This window comes from Phocoena phocoena, chromosome 11 (assembly GCF_963924675.1).
Source record: "Phocoena phocoena chromosome 11, mPhoPho1.1, whole genome shotgun sequence".
NCBI classification, from domain to species: domain Eukaryota; kingdom Metazoa; phylum Chordata; class Mammalia; order Artiodactyla; family Phocoenidae; genus Phocoena; species Phocoena phocoena.
In genome coordinates, this window is record NC_089229.1 from 77,013,454 (window position 1) to 77,034,178 (window position 20,725).

Consider the following 20,725-nt stretch of genomic DNA (forward strand, 5'->3'; position numbering starts at 1 on the left):
ATGGAAGCCGAAAAGAATGGAAGAAGCAAAATCACAGTATGATTGATATATAATGGGAATAAAGAAAAGGCTGGTAATTCAAGAAACATAAGGCTTCAGTGTAAAGAGTAGCACTTTGTGTAGTTGAACTACCCTCTGCCTTAACTTGAAGGGAGTCAGGTGGTCCTGAGCCTGGCAGAGGCAGAGTAACCTTAGTAAAAGAGCCTGAGTCAAGCAAATGTGGCACCACGGTGTGCACTGCTTACCAGTCTTAGGTGAATCAAATACAGGTTGCTACTTCTGAAGTATACTTTTGAAGTTTGTCATTCTGTTAATTGAGGGGAAAGGAATGGACATAAAAGTAGAATACTCTTTTCAAGTAGGATAAGGTCAGAAGTTTCCTGTTAGCACAGTGGCTCAGACCAGTGGACATAGGAGTTCAGTATTCCCTTCAAGGTCTTCTACAGACTGTGACTTGAGCACATTTTCCCTGTGGTTTAGTTTCTTAACAGACGCTACATGACAGAAGTAGATTATTCAAGTAAACAAGATGAAGAGCAATCTTGGGAAGCAGATTATGCTAGAAAACCAAATCTCCCCAAATGTTGGGATGTGCTTACCGAACCAGATGGTCAGGAGAAGAAACAGGAATCCTTCAAGTCCTGGGAGTCTTCCGCCAAGCACCAGGAGGTATCAAAGCCTGCAGTTTCCTTAGAACAGAGGAAACAAGAGATTCCAAAACTCAGGTCCACTCTGCAGGAAGAGCAGAAGAAGCAGGATGTCTCGAAAACCAAGGCAACTCCTAGCCAGTGGAAGCAAGAAGCTCTTAAATCCAAAGTGGGATACATTGAAGAGGAACAGAAGAAGCAGGAGACACCAAAGCCTTGGCCAATTCAGCTGCAGAAAGAACAGGATCCAAAGAAGCAAACTCCAAAGTCTTGGACACCTTCTGTGCAGAGTGAACAGGACATCACCAAGTCATGGACCACTCCCACGTGTGAAGAACAGGATTCAAGACCGCCAGAGACTCCAAAATCCTGGGAAAACAATGTTGAGAGTCAAAAACACCCTTTAACACCACAATCACAGATTTCTCCAAAGTCCTGGGGGGTAGCTACAGCAAGCCTCATACCAAATGACCAGCTGCTGCCCAGGAAGTTTAATACAGAACCCAAAGATGTGAGTTGATTTGTATCAGTTTGTTCCTATCAATGTAGGCATAAATAGAGATTTGTGGTAGTGATAATTTAAAAGTTCTCTTTAGGAAAAGATCGGTAAAACCCATGTTTAATTAATGTATTAAGTATTTCACTTAGCTCTTTAATGCATAATTTGTTTTCCCTAAAAAATTGGAAGCAGATTTAATCTGTCATTTGCGCCTAACCTGAAGTGAAATTTCCACAATTAGAAAATATTGTTTTAGTGCTCAAATTTTAATGACATGATATAACATCAAAATAGTGGATAGTTCAGAAAAAACCATAATGTTGAAGAAGTGAGAAACGTAAATGCGTGTCAAAAGGCAGGAGACCTTTTTCTGACAAGTTACATTTTTCTGTATTCTCTTCCTTCTCTTTCATTTATAGTCACTCAAATTAGGCTGTCCTCTTTGAAGAAGGTACAGATGGTCAGGAGAAGAAACAGGAATCTTTCATGTCCTGTTTCAGAAGAAGCAGTAGTTGGGGAAGGATCTGAATTAGTTATCTATTTCTGTTTCAGAAGAATTTTCTGCAGATGAAAAGTATAGCCATTAAATATTCTGTAATTAGGTTTTGGAGTATGAGATTTAGTTCAAATACAAGGCCTCATTCTGCTAATGATAAATAACCCATGTCAGTAAGATAAGAAGCTTATAATGAATAATCTTGGATACGATGCTAGTTAGTGTTGTCTTTTATTAAAGTATAAGTTATTTACCACTGTTTCATTGCAGACTTGTTGAAGACTTGTTACCACCTTGTTTGCTAAGAAATGTGAACTTGCTACCCTCCCAGTGTTCTCCATATACATCTAGTAGTGTTGCTGTACTTCCACACCATTTTAGCCAAAGGCATGCCCGGAAATCTTTGGTCCTCTAACAGTTTGAAAAACATTTTGCTAAGGACCTACTTTATTGCACAGGGAACTATACTAAATATTTTGTAATAACCTATAAGGGAAAAGACTCTGAAAAAGAATACACACACACACACACACATAAAACTGAATCACCGTGATGTATACCTGAAATTAACACGATATCGTAAATCAACTATACTTTAATTAAAAAAGGTGGAGGGAGAAAAACATTTTGCTTAGGGAATTCAAAGCATTGCATTTTATAAATTACCCCCGCCTCAATTCTACCTTATGGGAAGAGAATTTTAGAATTATTTGTCTCCTTTTATTTTCCTTTCTTCCTCTTTAAGTGGTAATATAATTTTAGCTTCTTCCTGACCCTGCAGAAGATTGATAGCCTTTTTCATTAACTAGATATCATATGACAGTAATTGTAATATAGCAACTATTTTGAGAGATTTATATCTAAAAACCCAATTTAATACCTCAATAAAGCTGTTTAAAAAACCACAATTAAAAATTCCACTAGGTATAGCAGTGCTGAACCTTTACCGTACCAGAATATTGATACCATGCTGTTTGCTGAATAGTATTTAAAATTAAGCGTGTTTAATTGGAAAGGTCAAAACTCATTTAATGTGCTTTATGGCACAGACATCATTATATTGAAGTTACAGGGTCTCTCAGTGACTGAGAGGATGCTTCTCTGTATAGTAGAGTATTTTCCTCTATCTGTATTGAAATCTCAGCTGTTTGGAACATGACCAAGTACTGTCAAGGGCAAAATAGAGTTCAAAGCCAAAAGACTAGGTAACATGAAATAAATCACTAAAGTTCATACTTTTCTCTTAAAAGAGCCTTTCATATATTCCCTTAGGGTCTATTAACAGTTACTTTATGACACTGTTGACAAGTTTAGCTGTGTGACTCCCCAGTGAATTAGAAGGTGGAGAAGAGGACCTGGTAGGGACAGGCTTGCTGATACCTGTAAGAAATAACCATAGACATGAGGTCTATTTCAGGGTATTCAGCAATCTTAAGAAATTTAGCAGGAGGGCGAACCACCTTCTAAACATCAGTAGCCCCCTACCCCACAAAGTATACCTACTGTATAACAGAATATAATAGTATATTTCCTCAACTCTAGGATATATATGTATGTGCTTTTACATCTTACTGTTTCTGAAATCAGATATGTGTTAAAAATGGGATGTATATTTAATGTGGAGGTAGTAATTTTTTTCCCTGGGGAAAAAAATCATTGATGTGTTTTATATTATAGTCAGTGGCATCTTATCATAGAGGACACAGGGTAACTGATGTCCATAATGAGAAAACTTCTACAAAGGAAGTTCTGTTGCTCTGGGCCTTCCCTTTAAAAAGATGATGTTTAGAAACATTTCCCATTAAAGTTGTTCTGAAGGAGGAAACATGAAAAGTTTGCTTAAATTACTTAGAAAATGCATTTATGTGGAAATTCTTTACCTGAGATAAATCTATAAATGAGCACTGCTATGTGTTTTGATTACATTAAGATGTAGTGATAAGTTTAGTTTCCTGAATTAGGCTTTTGAATTTGAACTTCACTCTTACACATTATGGTTTTATCTTATAGGTGCCTAAGCCTATGCATCAGCCTGTAGGTTCTTCCTCTACCCTTCCAAAGGATCCAGTATTGAGGAAAGAAAAACTGCAGGATCTGATGACCCAGATTCAAGGAACTTGTAACTTTATGCAAGTATGAGTCATTATTAAGTGAATCTTAAATGATAGTCATGGGGCTGCTAGCTTCTGATGTGAAGCATTAAGTGAAGTTGTTAAGAGCATAGATTCTGGTGTCCAGAATGAGTACAAATCTCGGTTCTGCCACTTCCTAGCTCTAAAAATTTAGGGAAGTTACTTAACTCCCTGCCTCAGTTTCTTTTTTGAAAAAATGATAATAGTTCCTACTCCTGTTTGTTGTGAGTAATAAAATGAATTAAACATGTAAGAAGCTTAAAGTGCTCAAATGATATTGCTGCTGTTGTGTGTAGATAATCATAAGACATTCATTATGACACATGCTCAATTGTGTCATACAGACTCCTACAGAATTTCACAATAGTATGGTATTACTGAGGGATGAAGAAGGCAAATAAGAGATTTTTGTGTAGTAAAAAGATTTTGAGCTTTGGAATTAGACCTGCATTTAAATCCACTTCTACCAGTTACCAGTTGTGTAATCTGTGGCAAGTTATTTAACCTCCAACCTTCTGCTTATTTGTAAAGTGAGGGAATTGCATACCTCTTCAGATTATTTGATAAATAAAAGACCTAAAACGATCACTGTGAGTATATAAGTTAAGTACTCAAAACATTGGAAATATTTTTAGGATAACCAGGATAGGCAGATGGGAGAAGAGAATGCCTTCTTGTCATGAAAGTCTCTAAGAGCATGAGTTAGTTTAGTGGTTGAGATAAAATAATTAGACCCTCTCATTGGTTATAATAAAAATGAGGGCTCAGTCTACACTAGGATTAACGTTAAAGACTTCAAGTCAGGAGTTTTCTTTTCCTCATTTGGCCTTAGAATTACTATTGGAGTTTTAACACTTGACACAGTCTTTTTTTTAAAATTAATTAATTTTTGGCTGCATTGAGTCTTCGTTGCTGCACATGGGCTTTCTAGTTGTGGCGAGCAGGGGCTACTCTTCGTTGTGGTGTGCAGGCTTCTCATTGCAGTGGCTTCTCTTGTTGTGGAGCATGGGCTCTAGGCACGTGGGCTTCAGTAGTTGCAGCATGCGGGCTCAGTAGTTGTGGCTCGCGGGCTCTAGAGCACAGGCTCAGTAGTTGTGGTGCACGGGCTTAGTTGCCCCATGGCATGTGGGATCTTCCTGGACCAAGGCTTGAACCCGTGTTCCCTGTGTTGGCTGGCAGATTCCTAATGACTGCACGACCAGGGAAGCCCCTGACACAGTTTTAAGGTTTGACAGTTACTTTAGATTTCTCTTTTAATTCTGTTTCTTCTCCTATAAAGACTAAGTTATTAACATCTTGAGATGGTTATTAGCTAGATTCCTATAGCTAATAAGCAGTTGACATCATAAATAATTTAATGGTAATAGCTTTACCAACAAATGATAATCTTTGTTTTCACTTATTATTTAAACTCTTGTCTTTAGGAATCTATTCTGGATTTTGACAAACCTCCAAGTGCAATTCCATCATCACAGCCGCCTTCAGCTACTCCAGGTAGCCCAGTAGGTATGTCCTCATTCTTAAGACTTGTTAGACCTACAGCTGTTTTTCCAATTACTTCTTTTACATATAATTTTACTCTAGATTATCTTAAGGTTAAACTATGTCTGTGTGTTAATTTTTTTAAATGTGTACATATGTTATCAGAGTTACATACGGGTAAATTACCATGAGGATGTTAGCGTACTTAACTGACCAGTTTGCATTTTAGAGAAGGTCTCCAGATAAGTGAATGGAAGTACACAATATTAGTTGTCTTTGCTACTTTTTATATTCTTCTTGGAGTGAATTCTGACTAGAACCTGCTTGACTTCTTTCAACTCGGTATGTCTAGTGTGGAGGCTTTTAGATCCTAACTATGAGTGAAATTACATCAGTGGTATTTAGTGCACAGGTTAACACAGTAACTAATGATGCAGCCCAGATCTGAATCTGGTCTGATGCTTCAGACTTTAGGCTTTTTGTTCTACACTAGTTTATCTCAGAGGTGGAATGACATAATCAAAGCCATAGTTCCCAGCTGCAGTGAGCAGTAGACACCAACCAGAAGACTGGTCCAGTAATTCCTGGGTAGGGTAAGGAGAAGGAAGAGAAAGTACTTAACAAAAGTGATAGAGATTAATAAGAAGAAACCAAACTGAAACTATGTAATTGAAAAGTGTATTTAATTTTACATGATCAAAGAGAAAAAAAAACTGAAGAGCCAGATGACCCCTGCACTTGTAACTTAAAGTGTATCAGCTAATTACTGCTCATGATAGCTCAGGTTTTATCATCCAGATTACAATTACCAGTTTTCTAAAAGTCATAGTTCTTTTCTTTTGGAAGCCTTGAAATGCTGCTTTTGTCCATTGATGGAACTAGTATCCTTTTCTTCTGTAATCCTCTCTGACTCTTTTTAGAACTCTACTACAATAGAAAGGACTTGAGAGCTAGTTCTGCCAGATACTGCTTTGTTTTATGAAGTATAAACTTTAGTTTCCACCCAGTTGGTATGCATAAACTTTTCTCCTCCCTCAGTAGTTTACTGTTGATTTCACTCTCTGCAGCATCTACAGAACAAAATCTATCCAATCAAAGTGATTTTCTTCAAGAGCCATTACAGGTAACTTTTCCAGACTGATCTTTCATTTACTCGTCTTTGCTATTCAGGGAGGAAACTCTTGCTTTGGCAAGAATGATCAGACTCGCTGATTCTAATATACCTAATGAAATTATTGAAAATGTTCTAAGGGTATCTAGTTTTTTAGATTAAGTACAGCTGGTTCTCAAAAAATTCCCTACTAAACATGGGGAAGTCATCTGTTATAATAGAGGAGGTTAACTGATGTTAGTAAGGAAAGAGTAAGCCTGAAGAATTCGGAGGTACTTTGGGAATCTTACTTTGCTGTTGAGCTACCTAAGTCACTTAGTATATTGGCAGAGTAAAGGGTGTAAAGAAAGAAACTAATTTTGCTTAACTCATGGTTAGCCAGTCCCACCCGCCTACATATATCTAACATTCTGATGAACTAATTTTCACAGAACACACTTAGAGTTATAAAGGGACCAGATCATTGAGATCTGTAAATGCCACATTGCATTTCCATCAATAGTAAGTTCAAGATTTGCTAGTTTTCTGGTCATTACTTTAAAAAAATTTTTTTCCTCAGGATCCCTCTGAAAACCTTATGGCAATTTTCTAGACAGCAGCTGCTTTGACAGTAGGTTAAATATTTTGATCAGGTGGTTCAGCAGTTGTTGCCTTCCCTTCCAAAAACTCATGAGTAAATACCATTTGTTTACAGTGGTTTATATTTAGTTTAAGATGTAGCTCGGTTTTCAAAATGTGTTTGTTAAGCAGGGTCCCTCACCCCAGTCACTGCTTTAACTAAAGAATTCTATGTTATCTGGTCTAGCTATTAGGTTCTTTATGAGGCTTTCAAGTGACAAGTTAAGATTTTTTTTTTTTTTTTTTTTTTTGGCGGTACGCGGGCCTCTCACTGTTGTGGAGGCGGTACGCGGGCCTCCACTGTTGTGGAGCACAGGCTCCGGATGCGCAGGCTCAGCAGCCGTGGCTCACGGGCCCAGCCGCTCCGCGGCATGTGGGATCTTCCCGGACCAGGGCACAAATCTGTGTCCCCTGCATCGGCAGGTGGACTCTCAACCACTGCGCCACCAGGGAAGCCCTGAGATTTTTTTTGATAAACCAATAGTCTGGTAGCTCTCAGGGCATGCCTGTGGGATGGCTACATCAGAATAACTTGGTCACTTTAATAAAAGTACATACAGTTGACCCTTGAACAGTATGCATTTGAACTGCTTGGGTCCACTTATACATGGGTTTTTTCCACTAAATTCGTAGAGTACTACGCTTCACGAATTTGCGTGTCATCCTTGCGCAGGGGCCATGCTAATCTTCTCTGTATCGTTCCAATTTTAGTATATGTGCTGCCGAAGTGAGCACTAAATACATAGAGTACTACGGATCTGAGGTTGGTTTAATCCGAAGTTGCGGAACCACGGGTATGAAGGGTCAACTATGGGACCTGAGCATCTGCGAATTTTGGTATCCATAGTGGGTCTTGGAACCAATTCCCTGTGGATACTGAGGGATGACTGTGTTGTTAGATACCACCTTAGACCTATAGGGTCAGAATTTCCAGGGGTGTCGTCTAGTCATCTGTATTTTTAATCTGCTCCCTGGGTGAATCTGCACATCCATTTTTTGGAACCGCTGGCCTCAAACATCATGCTTACTCAGCAGTACTTAAAACGAACTCCAGCCAGTCTTCTTAAAGAGCAATAATTTGGAAGCAAGAACTGCCGTAACTTCTAAATAAATACTAATGTAAAGAATGTTTCTTCATCTTTTTTGTTAAGTTAACGTTTTAACTAAAATTCAAAGTCTTTTAAAGCTTAACTATCAAGTGGGCCAAGTTGCCTTAACTTAGTATCTTTGAATTTTTCTTTGGCAATAGAGTTAGTTACGTCCCCACAATAGCCAGTCTCACTTATTTTGGGTGGTTGTCTCATTGTTTTAATGAGAGGACCAGAAGAAAGGCCTACTTTTAGAAACACTACCATTTTATAATAATTCTAATAGTTTGGTCAGATCTAAATTATATCTATTTAGGTACATTAAATGCTCTAAAGGATTTCAAAATTTTCTCCATAAGACCTTTTAAAGGTCTTCCATGAGGCTTTTTAGAACTTGGTCCCCATCTCCTTATCAAGAAGTGGCATATCATGATGAACCCTTCTAGAAGGTCACTGAAAGGTTCTGATATTTGGTTACCATTAATTAGTTTCTATTTAACCCATTTTATTACTTGGGCTTCTGAGAACCACACTGAAACATTTAGATAAAAGGAGTGGATTCACCGACACTTCAGACCTTGCCATTGCTAGAATTTTATGGATCTCTGTTATGTTACCTGTTGTGCCATAGCATTCCTTCCTAGCTACTCTTAGTTTTTAATTGGTTACAGTTGTCACAGCATTAGTTCCTACTGTGCTTTCTCCCAATTTGTATTTTTATACATATTAGTTTTAATTTTTCTTAGAATATTGGTGCTATTGTGATTTATATAGAGCTTATACTTTCTATTTATACTTCTGCCGACTTCTTTAAGACACTGAGAGCACTTAGAGTAAACGCATAGTTGTCATGATCCCTGGCAGGCCCGTGCCTAGAGCATTAATGTACCCTGGGCTCATCTCCCATGGAACTGCTATTGAGAGCCTGATAGAAAATCTGACCCCAGATTTCCAGGGCCAAGAGTCTTGATAAATGAGGACGGGATTAGATGTGTAGCTCTGGTGACTAGGCCTGGAAAGGCAATGTAGCTGACTGCTTGGGTTTGAATCTTAGCTCTTCTGCTTAATTTTAGTGTGACCTTGGGTAAATTACTTAACTTTCTTTGCTTCTGCCTGACTATGAATAAGATGGGAATAGTTGTACCTATTGCACAGGGTTATTGTTAGGATTAAATATATTAATATGTGTTAAAAGTGTTTAGCATACCATTTGGCACGAGTGATTGCTCAATGAGAGTAACGTGTTAGGAAGCCCAGGGCCCAAGAAATATAAAGTGAACAAAATGTGCCTTTTACGATGTTTTATATCTTCCTATATTTAGGCTGCTTCTTCTCCAGTTACTTGTAGCTCAAATGCTTGCTTGGTTACTACCGATCAGGCCTCTTCAGGATCTGAAACAGAGTTTATGACCTCAGAGACTCCTGAGGTAATAAGAGACCCATTGTCTTCATTTCTTTTCTGTCTTAAAGAATAGCAGAACCAGTTTATTGTATGAATTACAGGCATAATCAGTTTAATGATTTAACGTTTATACCTTACTAATGTTTGCTTTCTATAGATGTTGTAGTCCTGGAACTTATACAGGTAACTTTAACTTTATTGTGACCTTACCGTATAAATGGACTTAATAGTGTATTGCCTTTTCAGATAAAATAAATATGTCCAAATTGCTAGTGTCAAAAAAAATGAAAATTTCTAGGTAAGGGTAGGGTTAATTCAAGTTTCTCACTATATTCATATTGAAGGACTCCTTAGGAGAAAAATCGTTTTATCCATGTAACAGAAGACTCAAAAACTTTATAGTTTTAATATTAGCACTGACTCAATTGGAATGAGTTACATTCTCTTTTTGCCTAAGTTTGTCAAAGTATTTTGACAGTATTACGTTTTTCCTCTCAATTCTCAAGTGCAAGTTTTAGCTGTGTTTGAGCAAATCCTTGAGATAGATTATAGCAAGATAGGATGATTTTTTGGATTAATTTAGCAATTCTTAGGTTTTATTATTTTTTGGTTAACTATTATGAGAATTTGTGTTCATTGTATAAGAAAATAAAGGTAAGCATTAGTTTCTATGGTGTTGACTTGGTCTAAATTAAAATTACTTGGTTCCTTATTTTAAGAAGAGGAAGTGTTTGCCACCTAGTGAGTCACAGCTGTCTGCTTCAGAATCTCATTGGTATTGGTTTTTTCATATCTTTTAAAGCATTTGGCTTTATAATCTATTATATTAAGGACTTGCTTATTCCCTTAGTTAAGATTAGCTCAGGTTTGGTTTTCTTTTTTTAGGCAGCTGACTGAGGAATCCACTAATAAGACTTTAAAATAGAGAAAAATTAACACTGACTAAGTAACTAACCCAAGGTTTTTCTTAAGCCTAATTCTTCTGTATAAATTTGGAATAATACTAGATTCCGAACTGGAAAATACCATTACAGGGTTTGAAAAGGACTAGGTCCTCATAAAAAGTTCAGCCCCTCGTCTGTTAGACTGATTAATAGTAAGATTCTCACTTAGTCAGCAAGCCATGCAAAGCAAATGCTAGTGTGCATCCTCAGCAATTGAGGTTTGAAATTGTAAGCAAAAGCTATTCTTCTGCATTCCTGTGTCCGAATGTCGTCCTATAGGACTTGCTGACTTAGGCCAGTCTGGGGTTTAGTGTAAGTTAACTGTTTATTGTATGGCAGGTGATTGGCTGATATTGCATTTCTCCTCCCTAGGCAGCAGTTCCCCCAAGCAAGAAACCGTCTTCACTAGCTTCTCCAAATCCTCCCATGTCAAAGGGCTCTGAACAGGGCTTCCAGTCACCTCCAGCAAGTAGTAGTTCAGTAACCATTAACACAGCACCCTTTCAAGCCATGCAGACAGTGAGTATGAAACGTGAATGATGATTGCAGTTCATTATTCCTGTTAAAAAGCTATTGTTTCTCTTACATCTCTTACATTAGGTACTATGTGAAAAAATTTGTCTTTTCTATTACTCTTTTTTGGGCTGGTAGAATTTGCATTTGTCCAATGGAAATATTGTTTGTGTGGGAAGAGTATTAAATCCAAAGCCTCAATAATTTTGAATGGAAATTTTATCAGGGCATTTTCCCCTCTGAAAATTAGTGGCAGGGAAAGCTGAGGACCCATATTAAATAAATGAAATGTGAGTGAGAAACATAATTTTCTGTAAATAGCTTAATAATACTAACCATGACTAATATCACGGTAGTAATGTTCCATGGCATCAATAACCTGAAATACAGGACACATACTTGTGTGTTCTATCACTGTTGAAACTTTCATTTGATTTCATCTTCATCTCATCTGGGTTTTGGAGAATTGTTCAGATTTCTATGGTATTTTGAATTACATATTCCGCTACAAATTGTAGTTTAAAACTTTTTAAGGTGATATTTCAACTAGGTTTGTATGTTTATTCTCTAAACATAGAATAAGTATAAAAGTTTTCTTTAGAAAAAAGCAAAAAGTCTTAGCCAATAAGTACCTTTCCTGATGGTGCTTCATGTCCCACTCCAGGTACTTTCGTGTGATGGTGGTGGGATGGGGCCAGTGGAGTTGGTAGTGGAAAGCAGGCACAATGCAGGGAGATGGTCTGGTGAATTCACACCCCTGAATTCACTAATCTTATTACTTCCTGCTTGGTCACGCAGCACAGCTTTGTGTCCTTGCTTTCCCTCTATCCCTGTCAATCCATCCTACACAGTATTGCCACATTGGTTTTACTAACTTTTTCTTATTCCTAATGAAAAGCAAATATTGGTCCATTATAGAATGAAATTGAAAGTCCTTTGCCTGACACTCAGTAACTTTTGAAGTCTGGTATAACTTGCCAGACTAGTCCCCTGGGCTTGCCTTGTACACTCTTGTCACAATACCTTTTTTGTGTGGTGTGTGTTTTAAGATTTTTAATTTTAATTTGAAATGAAATACAATTATTCATTCAACAAATTGGAAAATATTAAAACAGTTGACATTATCTAGAGTGGGGAAAGAAATAAGAAAGTTTTATACACTGCTGATGTGACAGTAAATCATCACTACCTTTTAGGAAAGGCACTTCCTGTTAAAATTTTTTAAAAAGGGGGCATAAAGCCGTGACAGAAGTTTCACCTTGAGGAATCCATACTACAGGAACAAAGGGATTAGTAGCTAAGGATATGCTTCAGTAGCTGAAGATATGTTGTATATAACGGCACTAGAAGGCAATCGCAACAAAACCAATCTGAATTGGAGACCATCTGAACGTCTGTTAACTGGGCAATGATTGACTAAATTATGGTATTTCCAATTCTATGGCTCATTCATTCACTCACCGTATATATTTTTCGAGGCAGGCATTGTTTTACTGTATGCCAGGCATTGTTCTAGATACTGGGGGTAAGGAAGTGAATAATACAGATTTGTCCCCTTTATCATGAAGCTTACATTCTAGTGTGTGTGTGTGTAGCAAGGGAGAGACAAAAATGATAAATGATAATAACAACAGCAACAATAAAACAAGTCAGTTAACCTTTAGAATAATTGCCTGTTTCTAGAGGCAGGTACCTTGGGTTTTTCAGTGAAAAAATTACATCCAGATTTTTATTCTGCTTTGAAATCTTTGTGTCCTGATTACTTGCTCCTGGTGTGTCTTCTCATTGTATTTTGGAAATTTTTAATAGCACTTATCCTACTTTATTTTTATGTTTTTTAAGTAAAACTTCAGACTTTATCTGGATTTCCCTAGTTTTTCCACCAGTGTTCTTTTTCTTTTCCAGGATCCCTTGCAGGGTGCCACATTGCATCACAATACCTTTTTGCTCATGCCAGTCTGTCTTCTCTACCTGTTTGGATTCTATCCAGTATAAATTGGTTCTTACTTGTTTGCTTACTCATTTATTCAATAAACAGGTAGTTATGAAGCCAGGCACTGTTCTTAGGGGTTGTAACAATGGAGAATAGACAGGTCTTTGTGCTTAAGAAGCTTATACTTTATTATGGAGGTGGGAGGGCTAGAGAGAAAAATATTCATATATATATTATATCAGATGCTATGTGTTGTGGGGAAAAATGGAGCAGGATAAGGGGGCTAGAGAGTAACAGAAGTGCTGTATTGTAGATGATGACCAGAGTCTGGACAGATCATTGCCAGCTACATGGTAGAAATTCAGTAAATGGCAGATTTTTTCATTTGTTTTCAGTTTCTGAAAAAGTACCCTTTTCCCCTATATAGCTTTCATTCTCAGTAAGCATTATTATAATGTAATGGCAGGAGAGTTAATTTTTGTACTTGTTTAACTTCTGTCAGAAATCAAATAGAAATTTGGTTTTTTTACTATGGTAAAATATGCATAAACATAAAGTTTACTGTTTTAACCGTATTTAAATGTATAATTCAACAGCATTAAGTACATCCACAGTGTTGTACAGCCATCACCACTATCTACTTCCAGAACTTTTTTATCGTCCCCTCCCCCATCCTAGCCCCTGGTAACTTCTATTCTACTTTGTCTCTATGAATTTACCTATTCTTAGGTACCTCATATAAGTGGAATCACGGTATTTGTCCTTTTGTATCTGGCTTATTTCAGTTAGCGTAGAATTTTCAAGGTTCATCCATGTTGTAGCATGGATCAGAATTTCATTCTTTTTTATGGTGAAATAACATTCCATTGTATGTATGTACCACATTCTGTTTATCCATTCATCTGCTGATGGACACTTGGGTTGTTTCCATCTTTTGGCTATTATGAATAATGCCATGAACATTGGTGTACAAATATTTCAGTCTCTGCTTTCAGTCCTTTTGGGTATATGCCTAGAAGTGGAATTGCTGGATCATATTCTACTTGGTAATTCTACTTGGTAAATGGGAATTCCGCATTTAGCTTTTTGAAGAACCGCTGTACTATTTTCTGCAGTGGCTGCACCATTTTACGTTCCCACCAGCACTGCCCTGCCACTGAGGGTGGCAACTGTACCACAGCCTCAGCAATACTTAGATTTTCTGGGTTTTTTTTTTTTTTTTTAAGTAATAGCCATCCTAATGGGTATGAAGTGGAATCTCATTGTGGTTTTGATTTATATTTGTCTAATGACTAATGATGTTGTGCATCTTTGCATGTGCTTATTGGCCATTTATCTTCTTTGAAGAAATGTCTATTCAAGTCCTTTGCCCATCAAATAGAAGTTTTTGAATGTTGCAGAGTTTTGCTGAATGTCACCTTTAATTGTTTTCTATAAAACTTCACAAATGACTCAGTGTACCCTGTCTTTTAAGGTATTTAATGTTAATGCACCTCTGCCTCCACGTAAAGAACAAGAAATAAAAGAATCCCCTTATTCACCTGGCTACAATCAAAGTTTTACTACAGCAAGTACACAGACACCACCCCAGTGCCAACTGCCAGCTATACACGTAGAACAAACTGTCCTTTCTCAAGAGACTGGTAAGATCTTTGTGTATCATATTTTGAAGACTTAGATGAGAGCTAATTAAAAGGAAAGCAAGTCTGTAGTGACACTTGAGATGTTCTTTCTTGACTAGTAAGCCTTATCTTTTCACATGTTCAAGTATTGAGAAACACTTAATGCTTTTTCGTCTCTTTAGTTAAGTTCACTTATTACTTTTAACTTTTGTAGAGGTAGAACTTAGATGGTTGATTTAACCTTGAAGTAGGCTTTTATTTTTAAACCTGATTGCTTTGATTACCATCAACAGTGGTAGAGGTGCATAAGGCACTATCCAGCTGCTTCTATGAAGGTTTTGAAACCATTCTGTTAACTCCGTGTTAGCACAGATGGCTATCTGGCCTTTTTTCTTCCCTCTTGTAATAAAGCATTGATTAATGTGAAGGTATAATTTAGTATGCTTATTCTACTCTTTGATTAGAGATGGGAGACACTTTCGATTGTTCATGCTATTCTAATACGTACATGAAAGAATAGCAACTTTGTAGTTATTTCCCAATTTAAGAAGCACTTGTAGATTTTTACTGTTGGTATTTCAGGCCCCTATTGGGTTTTCTAAAACTTAAGCTGGAGCAAACGAATTGCTTGGTTAATCACAAGAGGTAGTAAATGTAAATCCCTGGACCTAGCCACAGATGACCTCATTCTCTTCTCACCTGTACTGTGAAAACACAGGGCAGGTGATTTACATAAAGGATACTTTTTTGTCATAATCCTTTGCAATTACAGTATTAATAAGAGTTCATTTTCTTTTACTCCTTGATCTGGCATATTTAGCCTGTTTTTTTCCTTTAATTGTGGTAAAATATACGTAACATAAAATTCATCATTTTAAACATTTTTAAGTGTGCAGGTTTTATGGCATTAAGTACATCCAGGTTGTTGTGCAGCCACCACCACCATTCATCTCTAGGAATTTTTCATCTTCCCCATTTAACACTTAACTCCCCATTTCCCTTTCCCTGTAATCCCTGGCAACCAGCATTCTACTCTATGAATTTGACTGCTCTAAATACTTAACTTATATAAGTATTTGTCCTTTTGTAACACCATAATGTCTTCAAGGTTCATCCATGTTGTATTGTAGAATGTGTCAGAATTTTCTTCCTTTCTAAGACTGAATAATATTTTATTACTTAGATATATATATAGAGAGAGAGATATCTGTGCCTCTCTATATACACATACATATCTATAGCATCTGTTTTTTTAAAAAAGGGAGAAAGTTGTATTAAAGGTTTTGATATACACTGACTTCTAAGTATAAAGAATATTAAACTTTTATTACCATTTAACTCTTGGACTCTAAAACTGTTTCCTTAAGCAGCAAGTTATCCTGATGGAACTATTCAAGTAAGCAATGGTAGCCTTGCCTTTTACCCAGCACAGACGAATGTATTTCCCAGACCCTCTCAACCATTTGTCAATAGCCGGGGATCTGTTAGAGGATGTACTCGTGGTGGGAGATTACTAACCAATTCGTATCGGTCCCCTGGTGGTTATAAAGGTATGCTCTGAATACAATTTGTATGTTTACTTGACTCAAACTGTTTTTACTTTACCTTGTTCCTTTTTGTGGTTTCCATTTATAATGTAGTAGAGAATTCCCTATTCCTGCAAAATATGGTATTTCTAATATGTCTATTGTCTATAACAGAGGAACTCTTTGAATGAAAAACAGATCGATCCTGTGACTTACTGAAGTGAAAGGTTGAGCATTTTGGTATTTTTCCAGGGATGAATTTTGGTTTTCATATTTGAATAATTTCTTTCTTCTGTTAATTGACTTGGCTGGCTCAAAACATGTCATATTTACGACAGTGCCCATTTCCTAGTTATCAGAGTATACCACAGATGAAAACTTTGAGACAATAATAGTGATACGCTTTTAAGTTAGATATGGTTCCAAGTATTCTAGTCACTGCTGGTATTAGCAGAAGTACTCTAGACCAAGGCCTTAACCACCATCCTTTCCCAACCCCACCTGTATCCCAGCAATAGAAAATTTCTACAGTTGGCTTGTTTGAAGTCTGTGATATTTTTATAAATGTGTGTTTTATTGTGGAAACAGTATTATGGAGTTTGCTTAAAGAAGGCATAAATCTAATGATGGCTTTATAGGATCAATTTAACTTTCCAAGTGATATAGAACAGACTATTTAAGAGTTTAGTGTAATTTTGCCCATAATTTTATGTAAGTTGTTTATTTATTAGGTTTTGATACCTATAGAGGACCTCCTTCAATTTCCAATGGAAATTATAGCCAGCTACAGTTCCAAGCTAGAGAGTATCCTGGAACACCTTATTCCCAAAGGGTAAGAATAATTGTTATAACTGAACAATAGTACAATTGATGTGAAGCTGGTGACTAAACTATAGCAGAGTCGTAATTTGTTTTGTAAAGACACTCTTGTAACTATGGAGAGTGGATCTGGAAGCTTTTCTAATAACCCAAGTAGGGTACATGAGAACTGCCTGTTACATGGAACTTAGGAGGTCTTAAGGACTTTATTAAGTTGGCATTAACTCATTTACTCCACCATCCTATAAGAGAAACTGGAGTTCAGAAACAAGTAACTTATCTAAGGTCACTCAGCAAGTAAATGATAGAACTAAGATTAGATGCAAGTTTCTCAACTCCAGAGCCCATGGTCTTTACTATGTTGCCTTCAGTTTAACTTTATTAGATATCAAATATAGGAAAGTCCTTTTTTGTAAGTTTGATTTTTTTGGTTTATTCTTGATTGACTAGTTCAGCAGATTTTCTTTACTATATATGATAAAAGACTGATGGGAGGATGGTAGACATTCCACTTGAACAGCCCTTGGGAACTCCCTGTCATTGGTCATATATGGATATGAATTTATACTACATTAGCATTTTCAGTTTTGAAGTTTTACAAGCCTTTAAGTATGTATGTGGTATTTTACTGAGTTCTGTTGTTAATATACAAAGGAGCTTACGGTTACGTGAGGTAAGATAGATGTCTATACAGAGGCAATATTGAAGAACACACCTTGGAAAACACACCAGGTCACCTAAATGACTTGGGTTTGACCCCTGATCTCACCAGTTACCTCTTTGTGTGACCTTGGGCCTGTTACGTAAACTTTCTGAGCTTTAGTTCCTTATCTGTTAGGTGAAGACTCATCTGTTTGAGTTACTTATCTTACTCTGGAGTGTTGAGGATTACTCTGTGAGGGATTCTGAGGATTAAATGAAGTCATATACATAAGTGCTTTGCATATATCAAGGTTGCAAATATTAACTGTTATTACTTGATTGTCACGTACTGTGTGTGCAGGGAAAACTTTGATTAATGTGGTCTTTCAGTAATGGAGCTATCTGTTCTTAATACCAGTATTCTAGTATTTTTGTGTGCTGCTTTAAATTTCCTCCTGAGGAAACATAAGATATCAATGATAGTAGTGCTGTTGGGAAGAGGGTTAGGAGTTTGGGGTAGGAAAATTAATTATTATTTTTACTGTATACATTCTTGTCCTGTTTAAATTTTTTATTACATGTATTGATATTAATCTGATTGCATCATTAATTATTCTTTTCATGACTTGCATGGGGGCTGACTTTCACCATACTTGGGAGTCAGTTTGAAATGTTGCCTCTTGAACATTTTTTCTTAAAGATTCCAGGCAATAATATGTTCATACGTTAAATTCTTATCAATTTCCCTGTCAAAACAAAACCAAACCCTAACATAGTTTGTAATTGTCTTCACACTTTGGTTTATAAATAGAGGAAGACTGAAATTGTCTGTATTTTTGCTTTGTCATCTCCTTTTATATTGAGATGAGGCACAGAGGACCAGGACATATTTCTGAATTTCCCTCATTACCTAGCATTGTGTCTTTTACGTAGTGTTCTCTAAATGCTTTCTTGTTTTTGCAAGTATTAACATATCTAATTTGTCAGGTTAATTAACAGATGAAGCAAATATTGCTACTGTGACTCTTGCTTTATTTGTTTTTCTTGGTGTCATCTGAGCCCTTTTGGTTGCTGGAGAAGGCTAGACCAAGGGCTAGGAGGACTTAGTCTTACAAATTCATCTGCCAATAATAACTAATTACTGTTTTGCATTTTTGGTGCTAAGGTAAATATGATGTGTTCATTTTAGGATAATTTCCAGCAGTGCTACAAGCGAGGAGGAACATCTGGTGGTCCTCGGGCAAATTCGAGAGGTAAGGATAATTAATTGAGGAGTTTATTTACCCAAAACATACCTCTAGATCTTTCTTTATCCTTTGTCAAGTTCTCCCCAAAGTATATTAGCATTTATCTTTTGAGGTTTTCAGTTTGCTTAAATGTTGTACTGAAGATCTGAGGGAGATATTAGACTACTAGAAAGGCTGTGGAAATCATTTGTCAATTTACGTGTGTATGTGTTTTAAATTTGCTTGACACCATAATTTTACCTTAGATACATATTCACTATGCTAACTTGATATAGTTTCAGGTGATATATCAGGATGGTGGTTTTGGAATAATGGGCACTTCTAGATACTCCAGTGCCCCTTAGTACATTGATAGATAGGAATAAACAACAATTAAGACACAATGACTTGAACAAAAGCAGGATACTTTTAATACTTCTTAAAATGTGAAGGTACTATTAAAAGGTTCAGTGTAACTGAGAAGATCAAGAATTACTGAAGATTAACTTTGTCACAAGAAAAGAGAAGCTTTTCCTTTTAAGAAAGTAGCCACTATTCACATTATCTTTGCCCTCTATCTGAGCAGTGTTTTTGTACAATACTGAAAACATTAAAATTTTATGATACCACATTAACTTAGAAATAAAGAACAAGCATTTATTATGGGGCTTAGTACCATAACAAAATATGTTTGAATGTCTAGTAGGCTAGTAGTTCCAGAAGTTGCTACTTTTATGTAATCTGTTTTCTTGAGTCCTTCTCCATTAGATACTTAGAGTAGATTTATCACTGAGGAATTAGGAACTCAGAATTATGGGAGAAAGGTAAAGAATTAAAGAGTGTTCACACCTGGGTTTTAGACTCTGCTAACCATAACTACTGTTAAATTATCCAACCTTTGGGGGCCTCATTTTTTTAATATTAAAAAAAATGAGGCTATTGGACAAAATCATCATCCAGGTCCTTTCTGGCTTTAGAATAGTAGTAGAAGAGCCTATTGTCAGAGAAATCTAGAAGAGTATACTGTAGCTATACTTTATTGCTTTTTAAAAAAAATTACTATAAAATGTATTTTTATCTGTATTTCAGTAGCCGACTAATGTTAAATATTGTGTTCAAAGCTAACTGCTTCATTATGAGAAACTCACTGTTGCTAATAAAACAGCAGGGTGGAGTGATTCTTCTCAGGTGAGCAGCCCAGAAAGAGACAACGAAACCTTTAACAGTGGTGACTCTGGACAAGGAGACTCCCGTAGCATGACCCCTGTGGATGTGCCAGTGACAAACCCAGCAGCCACCATACTGCCAGTACACGTGTATCCCCTGCCTCAGCAGATGCGAGTTGCCTTCTCAGCAGCCAGAACCTCCAATCTTGCCCCTGGAACTTTAGACCAACCTATTGTGTTTGATCTTCTTCTGAACAACTTGGGAGAAACTTTTGATCTTCAGCTTGGTAGATTTAATTGCCCAGTGAATGGCACTTACGTTTTCATTTTTCACATGCTAAAGCTGGCAGTGAATGTGCCACTGTATGTCAACCTCATGAAGAATGAAGAGGTCTTGGTATCTGCCTATGCCAATGATGGTGCTCCAGACCATGAAACTGCTAGCAATCATGCAATTCTTCAGCTGTTCCAGGGAGACCAGATATGGTTACGTTTGCACAGAGGAGCAATTTATGGAAGTAGTTGGAAATATTCTACGTTTTCAGGCTATCTTCTTTACCAAGATTGAAAGTCAGTACAGAATTGACAATAAAAGGATATGGTGTTCTGATTAGTGGGAATAAAGGAAAAGTAGTCCTTGCCCTTCTGACAGATTGGTTTAGGAAAATGTTTTCATTCCTAGAGGAAGGAGGAGGTCCTTACTTTTTTGTTTTCCTCCCCATGGTGAAAAATTTCAAGCTGAATGACAATTAGCACTAATCTGGCACTTTATAAATTGTGATGTAGCCTCGCTAGTCAAGCTGTGAATGTATATTGTTTGCACTTAATCCTTAACTGTATTAACGTTCAGCTTACTAAA

At 36.8% G+C, this 20,725-nt stretch overlaps 1 protein-coding gene and 1 non-coding gene across 14 annotated transcripts in view; one reads left to right on the forward strand and one right to left on the reverse strand.

Moving 5' to 3' along the window:
- The window catches only part of CAPRIN2 (caprin family member 2), a 40,173-nt gene extending 19,739 nt beyond the window's left edge, over nucleotides 1–20,434 (forward strand). The window contains exons 8-18 of one of the 13 annotated variants that reach the window (XM_065887688.1): nucleotides 481–1,158; nucleotides 3,653–3,775; nucleotides 5,199–5,280; nucleotides 6,324–6,379; nucleotides 9,396–9,500; nucleotides 10,792–10,938; nucleotides 14,340–14,508; nucleotides 15,855–16,037; nucleotides 16,745–16,845; nucleotides 18,664–18,727; nucleotides 19,866–20,434. In XM_065887688.1, the coding sequence (XP_065743760.1) occupies nucleotides 481–1,158; nucleotides 3,653–3,775; nucleotides 5,199–5,280; nucleotides 6,324–6,379; nucleotides 9,396–9,500; nucleotides 10,792–10,938; nucleotides 14,340–14,508; nucleotides 15,855–16,037; nucleotides 16,745–16,845; nucleotides 18,664–18,727; nucleotides 19,866–20,434 (2,277 nt within the window). Of the gene's footprint in view, nucleotides 1–480; nucleotides 1,159–3,652; nucleotides 3,776–5,198; nucleotides 5,281–6,323; nucleotides 6,380–9,395; nucleotides 9,501–10,791; nucleotides 10,939–14,339; nucleotides 14,509–15,854; nucleotides 16,038–16,744; nucleotides 16,847–18,516; nucleotides 18,581–18,663; nucleotides 18,728–19,821 lie in introns of those variants that run through there. The other 12 variants (XM_065887690.1, XM_065887695.1, XM_065887689.1 and 9 more) reach the window with 12 other exon arrangements.
- LOC136131689 (U6 spliceosomal RNA) lies at nucleotides 7,614–7,720 on the reverse strand. Its single transcript, XR_010656418.1, has one exon. It is a non-coding gene; the product is annotated as a U6 spliceosomal RNA (small nuclear RNA).
- Nucleotides 20,435–20,725: the final 291 nt, after the last annotated feature.